Source organism: Coffea arabica, chromosome 9e (genome assembly GCF_036785885.1).
Source record: "Coffea arabica cultivar ET-39 chromosome 9e, Coffea Arabica ET-39 HiFi, whole genome shotgun sequence".
NCBI classification, from domain to species: Eukaryota; Viridiplantae; Streptophyta; class Magnoliopsida; order Gentianales; family Rubiaceae; genus Coffea; species Coffea arabica.
In genome coordinates this window covers 39,602,617-39,624,608 of record NC_092327.1, presented here as the reverse complement: position 1 = coordinate 39,624,608, position 21,992 = coordinate 39,602,617, and the positions used below count along the sequence as shown (strand labels likewise).

At 43.9% G+C, this 21,992-nt stretch overlaps 5 protein-coding genes across 5 annotated transcripts; 4 read left to right on the top strand and 1 right to left on the bottom strand.

Moving 5' to 3' along the window:
• Positions 1 to 365: 365 nt before the first annotated feature.
• Positions 366 to 4,244, bottom strand: LOC140014769 (uncharacterized). Its single transcript, XM_072066147.1, has 8 exons — positions 3,856 to 4,244; positions 3,654 to 3,747; positions 2,037 to 2,156; positions 1,872 to 1,920; positions 1,545 to 1,644; positions 1,403 to 1,464; positions 1,193 to 1,251; positions 366 to 829 (listed from the first exon to the last, which is right to left on the bottom strand). Exons 1-8 carry the CDS (start codon positions 4,008 to 4,010, stop codon positions 725 to 727), a joined length of 744 nt encoding a protein of 247 aa, XP_071922248.1. The 5' UTR covers positions 4,011 to 4,244; the 3' UTR covers positions 366 to 724.
• A 1,292-nt stretch (positions 4,245 to 5,536) lies between these two features.
• Positions 5,537 to 6,725, top strand: LOC140014530 (uncharacterized). The gene is made up of 4 exons (XM_072065497.1): positions 5,537 to 5,886; positions 5,984 to 6,095; positions 6,186 to 6,267; positions 6,375 to 6,725. Exons 1-4 carry the CDS (start codon positions 5,542 to 5,544, stop codon positions 6,637 to 6,639), a joined length of 804 nt encoding a protein of 267 aa, XP_071921598.1. The 5' UTR covers positions 5,537 to 5,541; the 3' UTR covers positions 6,640 to 6,725.
• A 1,529-nt stretch (positions 6,726 to 8,254) lies between these two features.
• LOC113710608 (uncharacterized) lies at positions 8,255 to 12,976 on the top strand. The gene is made up of 3 exons (XM_027233715.2): positions 8,255 to 9,238; positions 9,548 to 12,304; positions 12,347 to 12,976. The coding sequence occupies exons 1-3, from the start codon at positions 8,255 to 8,257 to the stop codon at positions 12,974 to 12,976; spliced, it is 4,371 nt and encodes a 1,456-aa protein (XP_027089516.2).
• Positions 12,977 to 13,252: 276 nt separating this feature from the next.
• Positions 13,253 to 13,732, top strand: LOC140014721 (uncharacterized). Its single transcript, XM_072065827.1, has one exon. It carries the CDS (start codon positions 13,253 to 13,255, stop codon positions 13,730 to 13,732), a length of 480 nt encoding a protein of 159 aa, XP_071921928.1.
• A 2,531-nt stretch (positions 13,733 to 16,263) lies between these two features.
• Positions 16,264 to 20,963, top strand: LOC113710609 (uncharacterized). Its single transcript, XM_027233717.2, has 6 exons — positions 16,264 to 16,360; positions 16,803 to 16,902; positions 17,902 to 18,134; positions 19,022 to 19,131; positions 20,184 to 20,396; positions 20,499 to 20,963. Exons 1-6 carry the CDS (start codon positions 16,264 to 16,266, stop codon positions 20,718 to 20,720), a joined length of 975 nt encoding a protein of 324 aa, XP_027089518.1. The 3' UTR covers positions 20,721 to 20,963.
• Positions 20,964 to 21,992: the final 1,029 nt, after the last annotated feature.

The following is a 21,992-nucleotide window of genomic DNA, read 5'->3' as shown; positions in this document are numbered from 1 at the left end:
GCAACTTTTTATTAGCTCCCCCGCAAGAAAAGCAGGGCAGGGGGAGGGGGGGGGGGCGCAAAGGACGGGGGAAATTAGTGGGCAGCAGGCCGTTGCCGTCCCTAATCCACAGTGTTAATTGCAACATCAGCTGAAACTTTCAAATTTCATTTGCCGGTGGATTCGTTTAGCGTATCATCACCGTGCCTCGTCAAGGTCCTCATCTACTACAATACTGCATCTTACACTCGAATTTTATATTGGTGCAGCTTTCCTATTTTGTCTTTCCAGAGAATAATCAGCAATAAATATAACAGACCAGACTAACATCCAGATATACAATTCCCTGCACGCAAATTCTGAATAAATAGAACAAAAAAAAAAAATATCCAACAGGGGCAACCAGAGACGGTCTCTTGCACCCTTTTTTTTTTTCCAAAAAAAAGATCCTACAAACTTTCAGAGCTGTTGCATTACAACTACTAGCGTAAATTCCAAAGCAATTAACCTATGGATTCAACTCCATAACACACTTTGAAATATGTTGAAGCAGAGTCCGATCGCCTAATAAAATTATTTCTCAAATGGAAGCACCAACAGCAGGGAGCTCAAGGGCTCCCGGTCATCTTGACCTTTTTCTACATGGTAGGTAAAATCTTTTCCAACTTCCAGGCTGATGACATAATCCCCAAATACAGTTGCACGATCAGATGCGGCAACGCATAATTTCTCCATTTGTCGGTTGTTAGCTGACGAGTTTCCTCAAAACTGCTTCCGCCCGCTGCTCAAATTTCGGCAAGGCCCATTCATGCTGGACTATATCTAGACCATCTTTCTCGGCACTCAAACTCTGACAAGAGTAGCAAAAAAGCTTCAAGTTAAAAGCACTCGTCCAATTATCAAACGTGACAGAGTAATGTTTTAGCCATGTCTCACAGGGAAACTTGAAAGCAAAAATATTAATCAATCGATTGGCTCTAAAAACACTATTTTCACATTTAGCACAACAGCATTTCCGCAATAACTGAAAACCCTAAACAAGTTAATGTCAGTAAAAGAGTCGAGTACTAATCAGGATATTGAGCTTTACGTGCTTTTCTGGAGGGTTTTCACCTCAAAGTGCATACTTCCATTTCGAAACCAAGAAGTGATATTCACATCATTTAATAGTTCCAAGCATCAATGGTCAACAGCAAAGTCCATAAGAACATACCTTAGAAGGATCCATACCAAACCCACTCATTTGCATCATCCGTTGTGTGTCATCAGTTGCTGTATGAAAGCAGCAAATTAAGATCCCACTGAATGATAACGTTTTCATTCTTTCATATAGGCAAACAGGAGAGAGAGAGAGAGACAGAGAGAGGAAAATGCACATCCAGATTGATGATTCAAAAGAACCAGTAATATTCAGGATACTTACCATTTTCCTCTCCCAAAATAAGACTGAACAAGCCCCTTAGCCCAAACAGGTTGAGGAAATACCTGATACGCAGTGTAGATTTATTAACATCCAAGCAATGCAATACTAGAGAAAAACTTTACTGACAACAACACTCAATTACCATGAGCGGCTGCTGACATAGCTGACATCAACAGTACTCAAATCGATACCATTCTGTAACATTGATCTGAACCTCTGTGTCAGTGGAAACGGTATCTTTGCTGAGGAAGAACATATTAAGATGCTTACATCAGTATCCATTAGGATACAAGACCAACCTCAAAAAAAATATCAGTGACTAGGAGGAGAACTATAGAAAGTATGTCATCCAAGCAAAAGGCAAGAAGACCAGATCATAGAATGGCTCGTCATACAGAAGTAACACAGAGACAATATCAATGTAGTACTAGACGAGGTAAAAAGAATGAAAGAAAAAGAACAGGCAGACCTGCTACAAAACCCGAGAAGAAAAAGTTGACCCACGCGAAAGTTAGAGTCTGCAGAAGAGAGGATAAAGTTATAATGGCCAGATTCAGCTTTATCTCTGTAAAACCATTAAAGATTCAGCTATAGGCTGTGTCATCAAGAAAATTAATAATCGATTATTTCTCACCTGTGGTATGATCATTGAAAGATTCTTCTTCATCATATCCATAGCCATGTTGGGGTCAGAAAACATTTGTGCCTGTGCATTTTGAGCTTGGCCCTTGGGCACGAATAACAGTCCATTTTCCTGAAATGTCATATTATAATCCACATATCAAAATATAAGTTAAGCAAATGATGAGTAAACAAAATGCATTCATTTTCGATTTCTACAGACCCACATCATGGAGAAACCTCGCTTCTTTACTCTCTAATCAAGTAACCTCCATTGCCCATGTTATACAGAAATTAGTTAACATACTTCCTGAGTAAATTATACTTATCTCGCCCTAGATCCGTCATTACTGAAAATTTTTTTTTTGAGATTACCCTAGCCTGCCCCCATCAAGTTAATTTCTTTTTTACAGCCTTTTCACTATATTTAGATTTTTATGGACCAAGAAAAGGCCAAAGATTATTGAATCTATGAGAAGCCTTGAGAGAGGGCAAAATAGTTTGCTCAAACTTCTTCCAATTAAATTTCCTTAAAAGTAGTCCATCATCTATCTTCTTACTTAATTTGAAATTTCAGATAACAGTTTTTGTTCTATCAATAGCACTGCTGCACCTTAGTCACAGGAACATATGGCTGCATCTCCTCTGACACTTTCAGCAGTCTAAGTTCACAGTCCAGGCCTACTCCTAAGAAAACAAGTGTAAGTGCACTACCTAGTAAACAACACAGAGTTTCATACTGATTTTTTCCAACCTTTTTAGCAGCCAGGCATTTTCTCAAGGGGATAGTAATAAACATGAAGACTAGAAAGAATGCTAGTCCCAAGCATAAGATCAGCACCCTGGGTTTGTATTTCTTAAACCTCTCTAGTCTATTATCAGCCCCAACAGCAGAATTCAAACTAATTTCAAAGGTAAAGGATGACTAATGAAGCAACATTAGGCATAAGACTTCTAAAGTGAGTGGTAAAGCTATGTGCTGCGGCTAGGAAGTGAATTCAGATAGTTGTTGGTAATGGCCAGATGTCTTATCTCTGGCAGGATTGGTGGCATCCCCTTGGGCCTTTGGCTCAAGTTTTTTCTTCTCAGCTTATTCATTTATTTCGCAGCTCTGAATATTCACAGATTTGTGGCATCCCACATATTTCCAGTCTGCACATGCTCTGAATATCTAAGTAATGCTGTAGTTTCCACAATAACTTCATCATCAATAGCATCCTCCCTTAAATCTGACAGTAAACACATTATACTACAAAATATTCACAGATTTTAGTTATCACTTATTGTAATTCAATTCTCAGATTAACGTCTGGCTTTGCATTCCCTTTCATTTCTTCAATAGTTTGTATAAAGTTCCATTATTTTAGCACTAGACTAAAAACCCTCCTGCTCGCCAATCCAAGCCACCTCCCTGGGGGCCGGGGAAAAAGATAAATTTTCTTAACTAGAAAGTCAAAATGCTTGCACAAATGAAAGGCAACGAGTAAAAAAGCTTTTGGGATTACCGACTCTTAGATCCCGATGCAAAAGAGGGCACAAGAACCTTTTTTTTTAAGTGGGGAGGGGGATTTGCATAACAATTACCTAAGCCAAAAACAAAAACAAAAAAGGAGAAGAAAGAAAATCGAACCTCATTGCTGTAGTAAACTTTACGAGCACGAAAGGACTTGGCAGGGATAAAATTGGCAGCAGCCCTTAAATTCCTAGCCCTAATAATCACCTGCCTGAACAATTAAGTTGAAAATAAATTTTTATAAAAAGGCAAAAAAATAGACAAATATTTTGGTTATACCCAAAACATAGATCTCCAGATTAGGGGTAAGCAAGTATACCCTTCTTTGACTATCTTAGGATCGGGCAATTGGGAAGAACTACGCATGAGCTTAGAGACGAAGTAGCGGAGGACTCCGATTAGGACCATCACCACCGATAGTGGTATCAACACCCAGTCCCTTATCGCCGTGTCCAGTACCAAATCCTCCGCCATTCCTCTTTTTTTTCCTTCCCCTTGACTGATTAATTGATTATTAGGCTTCTGCTTTCTCGCAATCCAATCGAAAAGAATATGCTTCTCTTTCACAGAGCTTCGTTAGGATTTAGAACCAGAAGGCTACAGTTAGTGACGGCGGATATTTTGACCCTAAAGGGAAAACGGAAAACGAAAGGAAGTTAGCAATTATCCGGTTTCCCAGTCAAACGCCGTCGTTATGTATTGGGCTTTCTTCACTAAATTTGTTAGCCCAAGCAGTTGTATGCAAAGTTTGCTTGAACCAATGCAAGCTAGGGTGTACATATGCCAATCAAGTTGAATATTTGGTGCTCAAATTTATTTGATTATCTTAATGAGTTTGAAATTTTGTTCAAATTTTGTTTGTTTATTTTTCGAATCAAGGTTGAGCAAACTTTTTTATCGAATTTGTATTTCATTGAATATAAAATATGGTTCAAACTTAGTTTGATTAATTGGCTAATTAAATTCGAACGGGCTCTTATGAAATCGAACTCAATTCGAGTATTGAATAATCTGGTTCATCTCTTGACTCTAACACAAACTACAACCCCTAAAGGGGTTTGGAGAATAATTGGTGCATGCACTCTTCTAAATGCTTCTCAATAAAATCTAAGTAATTTGAGATAACAAATGTAGAACTGTTTTGAAAAATGTGATTTCCATCTCAATATCATAATGTACTAACTCATCTTCCTAGAGTGTTTTTAATCACTCTAGAAAAAGTATCTACAGAAAGAAGAGAGGGGGGGGGGGGGTTCAATAATTATTTCTTTGGAGTCCCAACCAACCTTTGGTTCTACTAATTGATGTGCTGCATTCTCATTTGGATTGCTACTTTAGAGTTTTTCTAAAAAATATATATTATAACGATTTAATATATGTGAAACAAAAAACTATTAGAAAAATATATTCACAGAAAATGTAAAAAACTTTTGACAGAAATGACAATTCAAATAAGTACTTCCCAGTCAAACAAAACCTCGTTAAAATTTTTTTTAAAAATAGTTAAAAAATATGTTCACAAAAAATATAAGATTTTTTTTTGGGGAGAAATGGCAATCCAAGTATAAGCACTTCCTAGTCAAACAAAACCTTGATTTCGTCCAAAAATAAAAAAAAAGTCAAACAAAACCTTGTTAAAAAAAAAGTACACTAACAGGTGACATGTGATTTTCGTTTCAAGCCTAGTATAGTTTTCGAATTTCGATTGCAGAATGATGTCGGAATCTTGGCGTTAAATTTTCTTTGAAGGTATATAAGAGAAACTTATTTTAGAGGAAATCTTGTAATAGTCTATTTGAGTATTGCTTTCTTTCGCAACTTTTCAGAAAGGTTCCAAGCTTGCAGCTGCGGCATTGTTGCTTTATTCTTTATATACGATCTTATTACCTTCCATCCATGCACTACATTTGTTCCTTTTCTCCAACAATTCTAAATCCGACATTCATTTCTTGGATCTTCAATTCACAGGTTCAATCTCCTTCCTGCCTTCATATTCTTCAGCCAAATGATCTCTATTTCCTTTCCATTTACGTGCCCGACGATGCCGTACGAAGTACCACACCAACGCCTACGCCAAAGAGCATGCCTTTCGGACAGGTTTCACTGTTTTCAATCTTCTTCCACAAATAAGCTGCTGCCCAGAGACCAGGGTACATTGTCGGTGGCATGCAAATGCAGTGCTCAAGGATTAGGGTCAGAAGCTGATGATCGCAGAGCTCTGAAAACAGTTCTCAAGCTTTACAAGGCAATCAAGAATAAGAACATCAATGAACTGTCTGATATAATTGGAGAAGAATGCCTATGCAATTGCAATTTTGTCTCCACCTTCCAACCTTTTCATGGTAAGGAGGTAAGCTGAATATACACACGTGCTCGCGCGCACACACAAACCTTGAATGCACGTCTAACCTTCTGGTCTGGGCTTCTCTGTATACCCTCGCATGCAGCAAGTATTGGGATTCTTCTCTTCTCTCATGAAGAACTTGGGAAATAACATTGAAATCGTGGTGCAGCCGACGTTCCATGACGGAATGAATGTTGGTGTATCTTGGAAACTAGGTTCTCTCCCCCTTTCATATTTATTAATTATTTTTTTCCTGTCTAAACGTGGACTAAAGAATATCCTTCGTCTTTATGTCCATTCTTCAGAATGGGGCAAGGATCGCGTCCCTCTGGGCAAAGGTCTGAGCTTCTACACTTGTCACATTTATCAGGGAAAGGTGGTCATAAAGTAAGTAGCACAACAGATGAAAGAAATTTAACTTGCATTAGTTAGTTGTCTTCACTGTCAGCTTCAACTGTGACTAATTGTTTCTGTTTGATTGCTTTATAATCCAGTAACGTAGATATGTTCTTGGAGCCAATCCTTCATATTGAGCCCCTCAGACTGGTGAGTATAGTTAGACTTCAATTTTACTTCCCAGTGCAATGTGAATGGGCTAACCTCGATGTTCCACAGAAAACAATTACATCATTGACGAGTGCCATGGACGACATCTGTTCCAGGGCTTCATTTCAAGGAAAGGCAAAAGCAGCAATGAAAATTTTCTTCATTTTATTTCTCGTGGCCGCATTACTGTACTATCTCAGGCATCGTTTCTAGGCATGTGTGAATCCATGGAGTCGAGAAGTATTGGTAGGGGTGACAGTTTCAACGCAACGGATCTTCTGTCCCACACTTTGTGTCACTTTCTGTCCCACTTTTTATTATATTATTATTTCTCCTTCATAAATATCATATTTTAGTTCTTTTTTGTTTCCTTAAGATTCAATAACTATTAATTGAGTAATACACAAAATTTAACAAAATCAAAAAATCAAAATGCATAAAAAATGAGATTTTTTATGAATTTTCTGCTGTATTTTTTAATTTTCTATTATATATATATTTTTTAAATTGTTGTATTTATTTTTTACTGAATTAATAATTATTGAATCTTAAGAAAACAAAAAAGAACTAAAACATGATGTTTATGAAGGAGAAATAACAATATAATAAAAAATGGGACAGAGAGTGGCACAGAGTGTGGGACAGAAGATCCGTTGCGCAGTTTCAAGGCCAAAAGAAGAACATCATTCTTCGCAATTAACCATTCATCGGACAGCAGCGGCAAATGTAGAGTTATCAATGCCAAAAACTAATGAGAAATTACATGTTTGGACTGCATAAATTAGATCCAACGCGATGTAGGGTGCCAAATTTGTATTTTCCAAACAACGGTATTAAGTGCATTTGTGCATGGACCTCACACTGAAAGCTTTCAGTTCATCCTCCAAATTTAATAAGCTTTTCAAAGTATTACAAACGAGTTTTGGGAATGAATAAAATATCCATTTTTTTCAGCAAAATGCATAATCAAGCCAAAGTTCTCAATGATTAGGGAAGGGCTGCAATGTTGCCAAATTTAGAATTCGAAACGTGGGGGTGAGAAAGTGAGGAGGGGCAGGAGAATTTTTTTTTTAAACAAAAAAGCCAGAGTATAAACAGGCATCCAAATTCGTCCAAGAGGAAAGTGTGAAGATTATAGACCTTTCATATACAATATTTAGTGCCTCAAATTTTAGATACAAATAATATTTAGCCCAAGAGAGAAGTTGAGATAATAGAAGTTAATCAGAATACCCTTTGAGGATGGTCATTTCGGCTCATGGAGTGCCTCCTGAAGTGCCACCTCGGCAAGACCTGTTGGTTTGGAACCCACCTCATTACCACTTCGGCTAAGATCGTTAGCCGAAGTGACGCTTGAGTATTTGATAACTGCAGAAAGGTACGATGTGACTCCTGACACATCTGACACCTGGGAAGGTTGCTCTGACACGCCGCCTGAACCTGACAGATATCCCCTCACATCTCATAAAGATCGGTCAAGTCTACCGGATGCACTGACCATCTCAGATCTTTAGGGACTCGTGCAGACAGTCCCTCTCTCCTATCCTTCCTCTATAAATTCTCAACATTTCTATTGAGAAAGGGATGATGACCAATTCTCTGGTAACATACTACTCCCTTCTATTATACTACCTCCTTACAACCGAACTAACTTGAGCTTCGGAGTTATACCAGGGGATTCAGCCCCTCTTGCTACCCAAGCAGGTGACCACGTCCAAGAGAGCTGCCCAAGATAAAAATACTTCTCCAGTTCGGGTGACTTACTCCAGCGGAACGAAAATCACCTCTTCAATTGGCGCCGTCTGTGGGAACGCAAAGACATCAGAGTATGAAGCCTACGCGTTCTAAGAGTAGAAAAGCTCTCACCATTGGTGCTGAGCAAAGCAATGCAGCTTCACAAGAAGACATATCTGAAGGGCAGGGGCCTCCAAGGACCCAGCCCGCAAACGAAGAAGCCATCACTCGTATGGCCGAGTTTGTAACCGAGAACCCCAACATCTTTGAGGAGTTGGGAAAATATTTAAAGAGGCAAGGCAAGCAGAAGGCTGAGTCCTCTAAAAGAAAGTCAGATGGATCTCCTGAAGGTTCATCTGAAGAGGAGTCTGATGGGAGGCGCCTAAGCCGGAGTGCGTCGAAACGAGCGTTTTCCAAGGCCACCTCCAAGGTAGCCTCCCTAACTAAGGCCTTTTCTCGAGGTCTCCTGGGGCGACGACCTGAGGAAGAACCTCGGCCCCTGGGAATACCTGGGATGAATTATATGAGGGCCCCGCCTTTTACCGACGACATTAACGAGGAAAGGTTTCCTCCAAACTTCAAGCTGCCCGCGATACCGTCTTATGACGGCCGAGGTGATCCCGAGGATCACATTCATGCCTTCATCTCGGCCTTCCGCTTATACTGCATCCCTTACCCCGTCATATGCCGAGCCTTCCCAGTATTCCTCCAGGGGACAGCTCGAAAATGGTTCTGGGGATTAGAACCTAGGAGCATCTCAACCCTGGGAGGACTGGTGGAAAGATTTCTCCATAGGTTTATTTCATCCCGACCTACGACCCGAACCTCGGCTTATCTGCTGAACATGCAGCAGAACCCGGGTGAGTCACTTCGGTCGTATGTTCAGAGGTTCCATGAAGAAAGCGTGCAGATACCTGATCCTAATGAGCAGGTCACCATCGCCGCTTTCACCCATGGGCTCGTTTCCGGGGTGTTCAACACGGGGATTCACAAGAAATATCCCCGCACCCTCCACGAGCTGTGGTTAAAGGTTGAGAAGGGCATACAAGCCGAAGATCTCAACCGCATGAAAAAGGAGGTTCAAGCTGCTCGCCCGAGGGCCGACCCCTGAAAGGGAAAAGAGCTTGGCCGAACTGAGGTGGGGACGGGCAGTGGCTTCCAAAGTCCTGCCCGAGATCGCCGCAGTGTGTTTGACAGGATATCTAAGGGAAAGGCATCTATCCCCGAGTCTGAACTAACTCCTTTGAACACTAGCCGGTCTCGGGTGCTATCCATAATGGAACAAAATAACCTTGGAAAGGCACCCCCCAAGATGCAGGGCAACAGGGACAAGAGGAACTCGACCCTCTATTGCTTATATCACCGAGATATATGACATGAAACCGAGGACTGCAACGATCTCAAGAGAGAGATCGAGAACCTCATTAGACAAGGCCACCTCAAGCAGTTCATCCGCCTAAGTGGAGGTCATCCGCGTGATGAGAATCAACGTGATAAACGAGGTGACCAACTCCAAGATGAGAGGCGGACGTCGAGAACCAGTTGTCGACCTCCTGAGGATCCTAGGGAGTCGAAGAGGCCACCCGGAGACGGATCCTCAGGTCAAGGATTAGGATATGGACCAAATATTGCCGGAGTCATCAACACCATTGCCGGAGGTCCGACGGGAGGAGATAGTCAAAACTCCCGGAAGAGGACCTACAGACAAGCCAACCCGGATCAGGCTGAGTCGAGCTCTCGCCTGTCCGAGGTGATTACTTACGGGCCCAGTGATCCCATCCCAGCTGCCTCCAGCAGTCATGAAGCTTTGGTGATTGAAATCCTCACCAATAACTACATCGTGAAAAAGGTATACATTGACCCGGGGAGTTCAGTTGACGTCATGTACCTCCGTACCTTTGAGAGCCTTAAACTGGCCAGGGAGTGCATGACCCCGGTGAGAACCCCTCTTGTCGGGTTCGGGAGACACATTGTGCACCCCGAAGGGATGGTGACTTTGACAGTGACTGTAGGGCGTCACCCCCGCTGCAGAACCATCCCCGTCAACTTCGTAGTGGTCAAGACTGACTCCCCATACAACTTACTCCTAGGCCGACCTACACTTAATGCTTTGCGGGCAGTATACTCCACCTATCACCTAAGCTTTAAGTTTCCTACTCCAGAGGGGGTAGCCGAGGTCAGCAGCGACGTCTGCGCTGCCCGGGAGTGTTATCTCGCCACTCTACAAGCAGCCTCCCCGTCCACCTCCGGAGCAAGGCCCGAGAGGAAGTCAAATATCCTCTCAATAGATAGCATCGATCCTCAGCGAGCTGAGAAGATCCCGAGGCTGGAGACTGGGGATGAGGTGGAAGAATTCCCTCTGGACCCCACGAAGCCTGATCAAACGATTCGGGTCGGTACCCGATTGCCCAATCTTGTCAAAAGAGGTATGGTGAGCCTCCTCAGAGAATACCGGGACGTCTTTGCTTGGGCCGCAGAGGAGGTTCAAGGGGTCCCGCATCACCTCATGATACATGAGTTGAACGTCGACCCCCAAATCCGCCCGGTCAAACAGAAAAGAAGGCACATCGGCCCTGAGCGTAGCCGAGCTGTTGGCGAAGAGGTGGACAAGCTCCTCCCTGCAAAGATCATCCGGGAGGTCCAATATCCGACCTGGTTATCCAACCCGGTCATGGTAAAGAAGGACACTGGGGTTTGGAGAATGTGCGTCGACTTCACCGACCTTAACAAAACTTGTCCCAAGGATTGCTACCCGTTGCCCAAGGTCGATACCTTGGTGGACTCGGCAATGGGTTATGAGGTCCTCTGCTTCTTTGATGCCTTCAAAGGGTACCACCAGATCGGAATGAGTCCGAAGGATCAGGAAAAGACCTCCTTCTACACTGACCGAGGCACATATTGCTACACCACTATGCCTTTCGGATTGAAGAACGCCGGGGCCACATACCAACGCTTGGTTAACCAAGCCTTTAAGTCTCAGATCGGCCGGATGGTTGAGGCCTACGTAGATGATATCCTCCTCAAAAGTCGGACAACCTCCACATTCCTTGCCGACCTGAAAGAAGTCCTGGAAGTCTTTCGGAAGACGCGAATGATGCTAAACCCCAAGAAGTGTGTCCTGGGGGTAACTTCGGGGAAGTTTTTGGGCTACCTCGTCTCCAGGCGAGGTATTGAAGCAAATCCAGACAAGGTGAAAGCAATTCAAGAAATGTCTCCACCTCGGTGCGTCCGCGATGTCCAAAGGTTGACGGGGCGGTTGGCCGCCCTGAATCGATTCCTATCGCATTCAGCCTCCAAGGCATTGCCATTTTTCAAAGTCTTCAAAAAGGCCAACAACTTCTCCTGGACTGAAGAGTGTCAACAGGCGTTTGAGCAACTAAAGGAGTACCTCAACCACCTCCCAACACTCACTTCACCTCGCCCAGGGGACAAGTTAATCTTGTACCTATCTGCTGCCGCTGAAGCTGTAAGTGCCGTACTGATAAGGGAGGAAGGTGTCCAAACACCTGTTTATTATGTTAGCCGAGTCCTCCGAGGTCCGGAGACCAGGTACACTCAGGAGGAGAAACTTGTGCTGGCCTTAATTCATGCAGCTCATAGGATTAAGCCCTACTTCCTGGCCCATCCCGTCTGCCTGAGGACAGACCAACCACTTCGGCAGGTCCTATCGCGACCGGAAACCTCTGGACGCCTCACCAAGTGGGCCATCGAGCTGGGAGAATACGACTTATCCTATGAGCCTCGCACGGCAATTATAGCCCAGGCTCTCGCGGATTTCCTTGCCGAGCTTACTTTTGAGGAAGTGAATGGGACCATCCCGGCTACTACCCAAGCTGTCACCTCGTCCACCGCCGAGCCTCAACGATGGACCTTGCATGTGGATGGCTCATCCAATAGTGAGGGTAGTGGAGCCAGCTTGCTCCTCGAAGATCCCCAAGAAGAAATTTGCTCGTATGCCTTGAGGTTTGATTTTGCTGCTTCCAACAATGAGGCCGAATACGAAGCAGTCATCGCCGGCCTGCAGTTAGCTCGCAAGCTCGGGGCCGCGCATATCATGGTCTATAGCGACTCTCAACTCGTCGTGTGCCAAATATTAGGCGAATACGAGGCCAGGGAAGAGGTGATGCATCGATACCTCTCCAAGGTCCTCCAGCTAGTGGCACACTTCTAGTCTTTTGAAATCCAGAGGATACCACGGTCACAGAACAGGAGAGCTGATGCTCTCTCCCGGCTCGCTTCTACCTCTTTTTCTGACCTGAACAAAACGGTCCTTGTAGAAGTTCTAGCCGAACCGGGGTACGAAGGGGAAGAGGTGTATCCCATCTACCCTGGGGACACCTGGATGGGACCGCTAGTTCGATTCCTCAGCCGAGGTGAACTCCCCGAAGATCGAGCTGAGTCACGCAAACTTCAGCGTAAAGCAGCTCGGTACGCCTTTCGACAGGGCCTCTTGTACAAGAGGTCCTACCTCGGCCCATGGCTACGATGTATCACCCCAGAAGAAGGCGATAGAATTCTTCAAGACATTCATGAGGGACTCTGTGGTGCCTACGTCGGTTTCAGGATGCTCGTGAAAAAGGCTTTGTTGTTGGGGTACTTTTGGCCCACCATGAGGGTAGATGCCCAGGTTATGGTCCTTTGCTGTCCTTCTTGTCAGCACCATGCCCCTGAGCACCACCAACCAACCAATCTTATGATTCCTATCACCTCGTCGTGGCCCTTCGAGCAGTGGGGAACTGACATAATCGGCCCATTTCCAAGGGCTCCGGGTGGTTATACCTACGTGGTGGTAGCAGTGGACTACTTCACCAAATGAGTCGAAGCGGAGCCCCTGAGAAGCATCACCGGAGTGGCCATTCAAAAATTTTTCTGGAAAAATGTGGTTTGTCGCTTCGGCTTGCCCCGGGTGGTCATCTCGGATAATGGCAGACAGTTCGCGGACAATCCTTTCAAAACGGGGTGTGAAAACTTGGGAATTAAACAGCACTTCACCTCGGTGGGACACCCTCAGGCAAATGGACAAGCCGAAAACTTCAACCGAACTCTCCTCCATGGCCTCAAGACCAGGCTTCACCGGGCTGGATCGTCATGGATGGAAGAGCTCCCCAGCGTGCTGTGGTCCTACCGAACCACGCCGAGGTCAGCAACTCAAGAAACACCGTTCTCTCTAACTTATGGATCCGAGGCTGTCGTTCCGGCCGAGCTCATCACTCCCAACCCGCGAATGGCCGCGTACGCTGCCGAGGTCAACGAAGAGGAGCGACGGGTTGATCTCGACCTCGCCGAGGAGAAGCGCGATATGGCTGCGGCCAAAGTTGCTATTTATAAAAATATCCTAACTGGTTATTACAATGCTCGGGTCAAACACCTAAGGTTCAGTCCAGGAGACCTGGTACTCCGGAAGAATTCGGTTAGCCGAGCTGAACCCCAGGAAAAACTTAACCCCAAGTGGGAGGGACCCTACCGTGTTATTGAGTCCAGCCAAAATGGATATTGTAAACTGGCTTACCGAGATGGTTCGCGTGTGCCCCGAACTTGGCATGCTGAGAACCTTAAGTTGTATTACCCTTGAAGGGTACGTGTTCTTAAATCTCACTTTTTTAAGTTATTTCTCACCCGTTCTTATTTCATTACAAGTGACAAATAAGGGGACAAAGCAGTAGTTAAAAGAAAAAAACTGAACTCAATTGAAAGGGAGGTAAAAATATGCAAGATTAAAAAAGCCAAATTTATTGAAATACGAAAAGCAAGAGGCCGAGGTCATTCATGACCACGGCCCCCAATTACAAGAGCTAATGGCCGAGGTTATCTACGACCTCGGCCCACCTATTGCAAAAATAGATGCTTCTAAGCATCTCCTCCTCCGGGGTTCTGGCCCCCCATAGTCTCACCCCCCGCTTCGGTTCCCTGCTGTCCATCTCCTCCGCCGGCCTTGTTCCCCTCACTGCCCTCATCATCTAAATCAAACTCTTGGAGCCATTTGTTGAACTCAGCACGGACCTCGGCTAAGTCTTTCCCATATTGGATGCCCTCAGCCATACGGTCGTACAGTTCCTTGGTGTCCTCATTGTAATGTTGAGCATCTTGGAGGGACTCCAACTGTTCAGAAGTAAGGAAGGGCGCTGCCTCTTTAATGGCCGAGGTATAGCCGAACATGAAACTTGGCCTGGTGAGCTCGCCGAGGTCGCGAGTAAATGATTCTGACTTCCGGAAGGCCACCACGGCAGTAACCCCGGCTTGGTCGATGGCCTCCTTGTTTGATTTTTCCTCCTGAACTCTCCTGTTCTTCTCCTCATCAAGGGCAGTCAAGAGGGAGTTATTGGCGACCTCGAACTTCTTCTTCGCCGCTGTGGCCTTGTCCCGTTCCAGCTCGGTGGCCTTTAGCTTTTCTTCCAGTTCGGTGATCTTCTTTTGGAGCTCGGTCGGTGACTCGTAAGTTTCTATGAAGTGACCGAAGCGCTGGTACATCTCGGCGAGGAACGCCGTAGTGGAAGCCCAAGAGACCGCGGCGCTCTGCATCAGCTCGGCTGGATTCAGTTTCCTGGTGTAAGTGTTGTCCCGTGGCAGAACCGAATTCACCAGGAGCTCGTGTGCAACTTGGGGATTCTTGCAGCAGTCATTGACATTGACTTCCCACTCCGGACAGAAATGTGCCTCCGAGTGCCTTTTGTCCTCCCCGGCTGCAAGAGAAAGCACATGGTGGAGGTTGAATAATGAGGACCCCGTGACGGGGTTATCCTGGACAACGGTCGCACATCGACCCCGGCCCCGAGGTTGAGAGGCTATGGTTATTCCATGGGATGGAATTCCCACTGGAATGGACGCTCTGGACCTTCCTGGCGTGCCCGAGGTGTGCGACCCTTCGCCTATGATCACCACGGCAGGCTCGCGAGTGCCTGCCGCCGCAGTGGTCTTCTTAGCCGGCTTGGATGAGGACTCACCAGCCTCCTTGCGCTTCTTGGCTGGCCTCTTTGCCACCTCGACCTCTCCCAAGGTTATCAGGTCGGAAACCTTCATTACTGCAAAGCACGAAATGAAATTAGTTAGAATTCAAGGAAAATAAACAAGAAAGTGAGAAATGAAAAAGTACAAGGTATGTGAAGCCTAGTGGAGATGAGGACGGGATGGCCCGAGCTTATCAAGGCTCGGCTGAGCTCGCCCTTCACGAGCACTCTTTCAGGGAAGTCCCAACAGTTAATCTTCAGGCCCGACCCCGTCAACTTTTGGAAGTTGCGTTCTTCCAATTTGCCACGGGAGGTTTCTTTGACCGAAGTGGGAGGTCTCCACCAGAATCCCCTGGGGAAGTCCTCAGCCGGGACGAAGAAAAAGTTCATCTTCCACTCCTTTATTGAGCTCGGGGCATCATATACCAACCTTGGAACCTTGTTCCCGAAGTAGAACCACCACTTCTCGCTCCCGCTGTTCTTAAGTGAATAACAAGGACGGAAGAGGTTGACGTTCGGCTCTATCTCCTGATGTCGGCAGAGTAGCTGAAAGCCGACGAGGATGCGAATTGCATTTGGGGTGAGCTGAGTAATCCTCACCCCCCAGTACCTCAGGCAGTCCCGAAGAAACCTCGTAGTTGGCACCCTGAGCCCGGCCTCCAGCTGTTCTATGTAGATGGCTACCCTACCCTTTGGAGGCAGGGCGGCGGACTGATGTGGGCGCGGCAGGTAGATACTATAATCCCTCCTCCACGGGTACTTGCGGATCACCTCGGCTATGGAATCTTGGTCCACCTCACTGATGAAGGCCGGCATCTGGCCATAGTTTAGCGTGGCCACGTTTGGAGGAGTGGAGGGCTCCTGTACACCTTCGTCCCTAGGAACTTCGTTCCCGAGGTCATCATTGTACAAGACCTCGGGCTCGACCTCAATCTCTTCGGCCTGTTCTTCCGGAGACTCAGCTCGGCGAGATGTCTCCGCACCTCCTCCCCAGGCTCAGTAAGACGCTTCCGCACCTCCTTCCTCGGCGTCGGATGCAGTTCTCTCATCGGAAGGGTCGGGCCTCTCTGCCTCGGTGAAGTCAGGCCTCACCGTCTCTTTGTGTGTGCGAGCTGTTCTAGCCATTAATACAGAAAGAAGAAGTGAACTTACTTAGGAGATGCGGAGTGAAGAAGTTGCTGAAGAAGATGTAGGTTGGAAAGATTGCCGAAGTGAAAAAGCAAAGAGACAGAGCTCTGAGGTGATTTCAAATTTTGGTAAAGAATGGAACGGTGAAAAGAAACCCCTATTTATAGGCAACAGGGGGGAACCGAAGAGACGCGATCTTTGGGATTCCCTAAAGCTCTCTCTCCCCTCATTAATGAAGGTGCTGTTCACCTGACAATCGATCGTATTGATCCGACGTTAAAGCTGCCAGCCCCCGTTTCACCTTCCCCCAGTCACATCTACACAGTCGTGACGTGTCCTTGCCATGTTCCGTGTTCTACACGCGCGTCAGCTTCGGGAAGTGACGACCTCGGGAGACCCCGACCTCGCTCTTCTCGAAGCTTGGGGGGCTTAGTGAGGATGGTCATTTCGGCTCATGGAGTGCCTCCTGAAGTGCCACCTCGGCAAGACCTGTTGGTTTGGAACCCACCTCATTACCACTTCGGCTAAGATCGTTAGCCGAAGTGACGCTTGAGTATTTGATAACTGCAGAAAGGTACGATGTGACTCCTGACACATCTGACACCTGGGAAGGCTGCTCTGACACGCCGCCTGAACCTGACAGATGTCCCCTCACATCTCATAAAGATCGGTCAAGTCTACCGGATGCACTGACCATCTCAGATCTTTAGGGACTCGTGCAGACAGTCCCTCTCTCCTATCCTTCCTCTGTAAATTCTCAACATTTCTATTGAGAAAGGGATGATGACCAATTCTCTGGTAACATACTACTCCCTTCTATTATACTACCTCCTTACAACCGAACTAACTTGAGATTCAGAGTTATACCAGGGGATTCAGCCCCTCTTACTACCCAAGCAGGTGACCACGTCCAAGAGAGCTGCCCAAGATAAAAATACTTCTCCAGTTCGGGTGACTTACTCCAGCGGAACGAAAATCACCTCTTCACCCTTCCCATCATCAGCTGTTAGACCTAAGATTCAAAATTGAATCTAACAATAGAATGAACTTTAAGAGCTTATTATTGATCGCTAGACCAGCCCTAGTGGTTCTAATTCCATATATTAGATTAGCAAATTAGTCAATAATCAATAAATTATAGTTTGTTGGTGTTCATTAATGATAATGTATTAGTAGTTTTATGCACACATACACACATACATACATATATGTATATGTGTGTGCGTGTCTATATATATATATAGGCACGGGATATATAATATTGTTATTAGTAATTTTGGAGATTTGGTTGGTATTAGATAATCTTACTTTAATATGCATTAGTAAATTGTTTTACCAATATTAGTGATTAAATGTATCTTGATTTTACCTAATTCCAACTTATTGAGACTCGATACATGAGCCAAATTGGTTCGGGCAAACTTTTCGATTTTTTCAAAATTATGGGGGACTCAAGAAAAAAAAAAAAAGTGCTACCGATGCATACTAGAAGGGTAGTACTACTATAAATCTTTGTTTATTAGTAAATCTTTGTTTATTAATTATTTCGATAACAATAGTGAGTAGTATTACACTACCATTACTCTAACAAAGAAAGAACAAAAGAAAATATTCGTTCAAGTACGACGGCGTATAGGACATAATGTTATCATGCGAACGTCTGTACAAGGGGATTAACGCAGAGTACCGGGAAGAAAAACAATGGCGCAGGTTCTGAGCCAGAGGCCTCCGTTGCCGACCCTGCACTACCGGAAATCATCACCGCCCCGCAAAAACTCAGCTCGCAATCAACTAACCAGCTACAACAACTCAGCACGAGTCAACCCCACCTGGGCATCTCTTCAGCAGAGCCTCCAATGCAACGGCAGATTTTCTTGCCTATTTTCCAACAATCGCAAACAGGTATCCCATCCCCTCTCAGACCTTCCACTATTTTCCCTTTTGTTGTTTGAGAATAAATTATTGAATGAATAGTTTGTGTTACCCTGTCAGTAGAATTTATCAAACTAAATTTTGCAAACTATTTGCAAGAGAAGTCATGGAAATAGTTCTGTGTAATTCATACTAGTTCAAATAAAGATATTTCAGGACTAATTGTCTAAGTTCAGCTATTCATTAATTTTTTTCCGCTGTTGTCTTTTCCTCCCTTTCAAGTGTGTTATTGGAGTTAAACGCTCTGGGTGGATTTTGTTACTAATCTGGTTTTTGGGTTAACAGTGAAACATTAAAATAGAAGTCTTGAAAGGTTGGAAAGGGATATTTTTTACGCGTTAATGTTTCTTTTAATTAGGGTTTCTTGAAATTTGAGGATGTTTTTAATATGAAGATTTCAGCTTTTGGACTAACTAATATAGCAATGAGAACTAATTGATGTAGCACTTAACCTAGAATATGGCGAACACCTCAAAAGTAGCAAACTTGACCTACTATCAATTACACACAGAGTGACATGTATAAAACCAACCTGAGAGCTGTCTTTCGTTTTGGGTTGGAAAATTGGGCTCCAGCTTGGGCTCCTACTCAAGATATCACAGCTCTGGAGCCGACTCTAGTACCACGTAGCTAAATCTCATTGGTAAACTTGACCTTATTGCTTTGTGCATTTGATACAAGTTTTGGTAGGTTCAGAAGAAGACGATTGAAAAAAAAAAGGCCTTTTGGAATATAATGTGAATATTGGAGGTGAATGGTCGGTGATCAAGCAATAAGACCTGGATATGGTTTGCTAGACTTGATGCAAGCCATTTAATGTTTCTGTTCTTGCTGGCTTATGGGACTGCTTCTGACAGATGGAGACTGGGGGAGGGTGGCAAGTGCAAAAGTGGACCAGATTTCGAATCAAAGTCCAAACCATGAGTGGTGTGAATATTTGTTCACAGCAATATTTATCATATGCGAGGTATCATTAGTTTAACAATTAGTCCTGCTTACACGCTGGAAGTAAATGAAGTTATTGCCATGATGCATTGTGCCTTTTGGTGATTCTTCCAATGTTGCATATCTGAAAGTGAAAGCATGAAAAGAAAATGATTAGCCACTATTGGAAATTCTGGTTTCAGATAATTAATAGCTTTTATAGTAATCCGGACTGCTGATTTTTGAGCTACCTTATAGCAGAAAATCTTGGTCGTATTGTAAATTTACGAGTCATTTACAATGATTGGTGAAGTTCTGGCATTATAAGGTAATTGACAGATCTGCTTCAGTCCTGGCATTCTTTTTTTCTTGGGACTCCTATTCTGTTAATTTTAGTGGTATTTGGTCAAGTTGTTCTATTTTGCTTCTGTACTCTGCTGCTAATCACTTAGATGTTATAGATCAAATTGCAAGTGCATGTGCAGGGAAGTACTCTTTCATGTTGCTCGATGATCGATAGTTAATTTTGTCTCTGATTAGACTTGTGTTGTGGATGGTACTGAACTTTTTGGTTTCAGAGTGAGGAGTTTTGATTGATGTAACAATTGGTTTGTTTAATTATGATTTTTTTCTCCATTCCCTTCTAGAACAGTTAAAACACTTGGAGGATGCCATTCTTCCATCTTTCTGTTGTGATCAGCGTCAAATTCAGTGTTAAGAAATCCACAAAGTAGGCCCTTAAATGTTGGCAAAAATGTATGTGACAAATCTTCCATTTTTACTGGATAAATTTGGATCGAACACCTTCTTCTCTTGTTTGTCTACTTGGAGCAGTGAAGGGATGAATCATGAACCTCATTGTCTTGCAAATTGTATATTTTTATGTAAACAAAATTCGAGGAATGCTCTGTCAAAATGATGACCTGCTTTCTAAGTCTGATAAATTGGAATAGAGGTTTCTGGTTGCAGTGATACTTAAAAACTACCTGAATGACCTCTTTTGTGTTCATTGGTTCTTTTTTTGTTTTCTCAGCCTTTTATTTTTTTTAGGTCTTATCCTATCTGATTGACTTGTATCATCCTTTTCTTCTGCAGGAGGAGGCTAGAAAAGCTTTAGAAAGTGCCCTTGGGGGAAAAAAGACTGAGTTTGAGAAATGGGACAAAGAACTTAAGCGAAGAGAACAGGCAGGTGGAGGAGGTAATTCTGGGAGAGGAGGTTGGTTTAGATGGTTTGGTGGGTCTGATGATGACCATTTCTGGGAAGAGGCGCAGCAGACTAGTCTCACAATTTTAGGTATTATTGGCATGGTAAGGACTTGATTTAGTTCCTTGTTCACTGTTCCTATTTTTACAAAGTTTTTTCTTTATCTACATATCATATCTCTAATTCCCTATTATACATGCCTACAGTATCTGATTATTGCAAAGGGTGATCTGATGATTGCCGTTGTTCTCAATCCTTTGTTGTTTCTTCTGCGTGGAACAAGGAATGGGCTTACCTTCTTAACAACTCTAGTCAGGGAAAAGTTAAATTCAGTTACAAATCCTAGTCTTCGTACAGTTCAACAGAGGCAAATTTCTGCCCCCGTTTCTGCTAGAGAGAGTGTAATGAAGAAATGGGGAAGTAGTTGATTGCTTGGTCCGCCTGCAACAGCAATTTTGGTTCTCTAAGAGTCCTTCCTTTAATTATATTGGTCTTTTTAAGATACTTGTCACTTTTTTTTCTGAAGATATAGCACCACTATGCAAATAGGATTTCCCTGCTAGGTGCCCCTGGTCCTCTGACAGAAGGCTCATAGGATCAGTTCCGTCTCTTGTAATGGTGAAGTCATATTCCCAATCAAGCTGAATGCAAATGGCTTTTCATTGTTGTTAGTTTATGTTATTAGTGGAATTTGCCTCCAATCCTAAAATTTTGTACTAATTCCAAAGAAAATCGGCTCATGCATTTATGGATTGGCGACATGAAAAATACATGATACTTCACTGAGCAAATTAATGTGTACGTGCAAACATGAGAAATATGGGATGCCGAACCAGGCAAATTAATGTTCAAATTCCCAGTGCCACTGATGATGGTGTCTGTGTTGTGTTATCTCCACACATTTCAAATTTGGAAACGTTTTCTACAGTAAATGCATAAAGAGCCATCCGGTAAGCTGTCCGCCTCACCTCGTCTCAATATTTCTCTATTCCATCCAGTAGCAGAGGAGTGAATTGAAGGGGAAGCTGTTGTAAACCACACAAAACAAAATCATCCAACCTTCATGAATACGCTTGACCCTGAAGTTTGTTCTTGGGGCGAAATTGATTACATTTCCTGATTATGCTGCGGATTTGACGAATGTAAAGTTTCAACATCAATCATGCGCCCGAACTAATAAAGCTTCATCAAGCGTAAGCATTTAACCGGGCAAATTATTAGTCAACCTACCAGTTATGGTACATCAATTTGAATCATATGGGGCCAGTTAATTATGTCAATTATCGCCTCGCAAACTTGCAGATCTCCTTTTCTTGCATCTGTTTATATCATCATCATCATCATCATCTGCTGGGGCTGGGCATCCAGTGATTCGAGTCGAGGCAACTTTGTACAAATGACCTCTATCCAAGAAGTCATTATTATTAGTATTTAACGCTCCAGAGACATAATGTCCCGAATCTTACCAAATGGAGCTGCAAAAGAATTTGCCGTTCTCGGGTTACTGATTAGCTGTGAGTTGGTTTGATCATTGCAGTTGAAAATAGCGGCGGATAGATTACTGACCCAACTAACCTTACTTGAAAAAATCAACTAGCAGTAATATGTTTTCCACAGTTCGATGTCCAATGCAGTTTTGGTGTACTTTGGTGTTTGTACTTAGTAATGCCAAACAAATAATTTTGTCATTATTTCTGGGG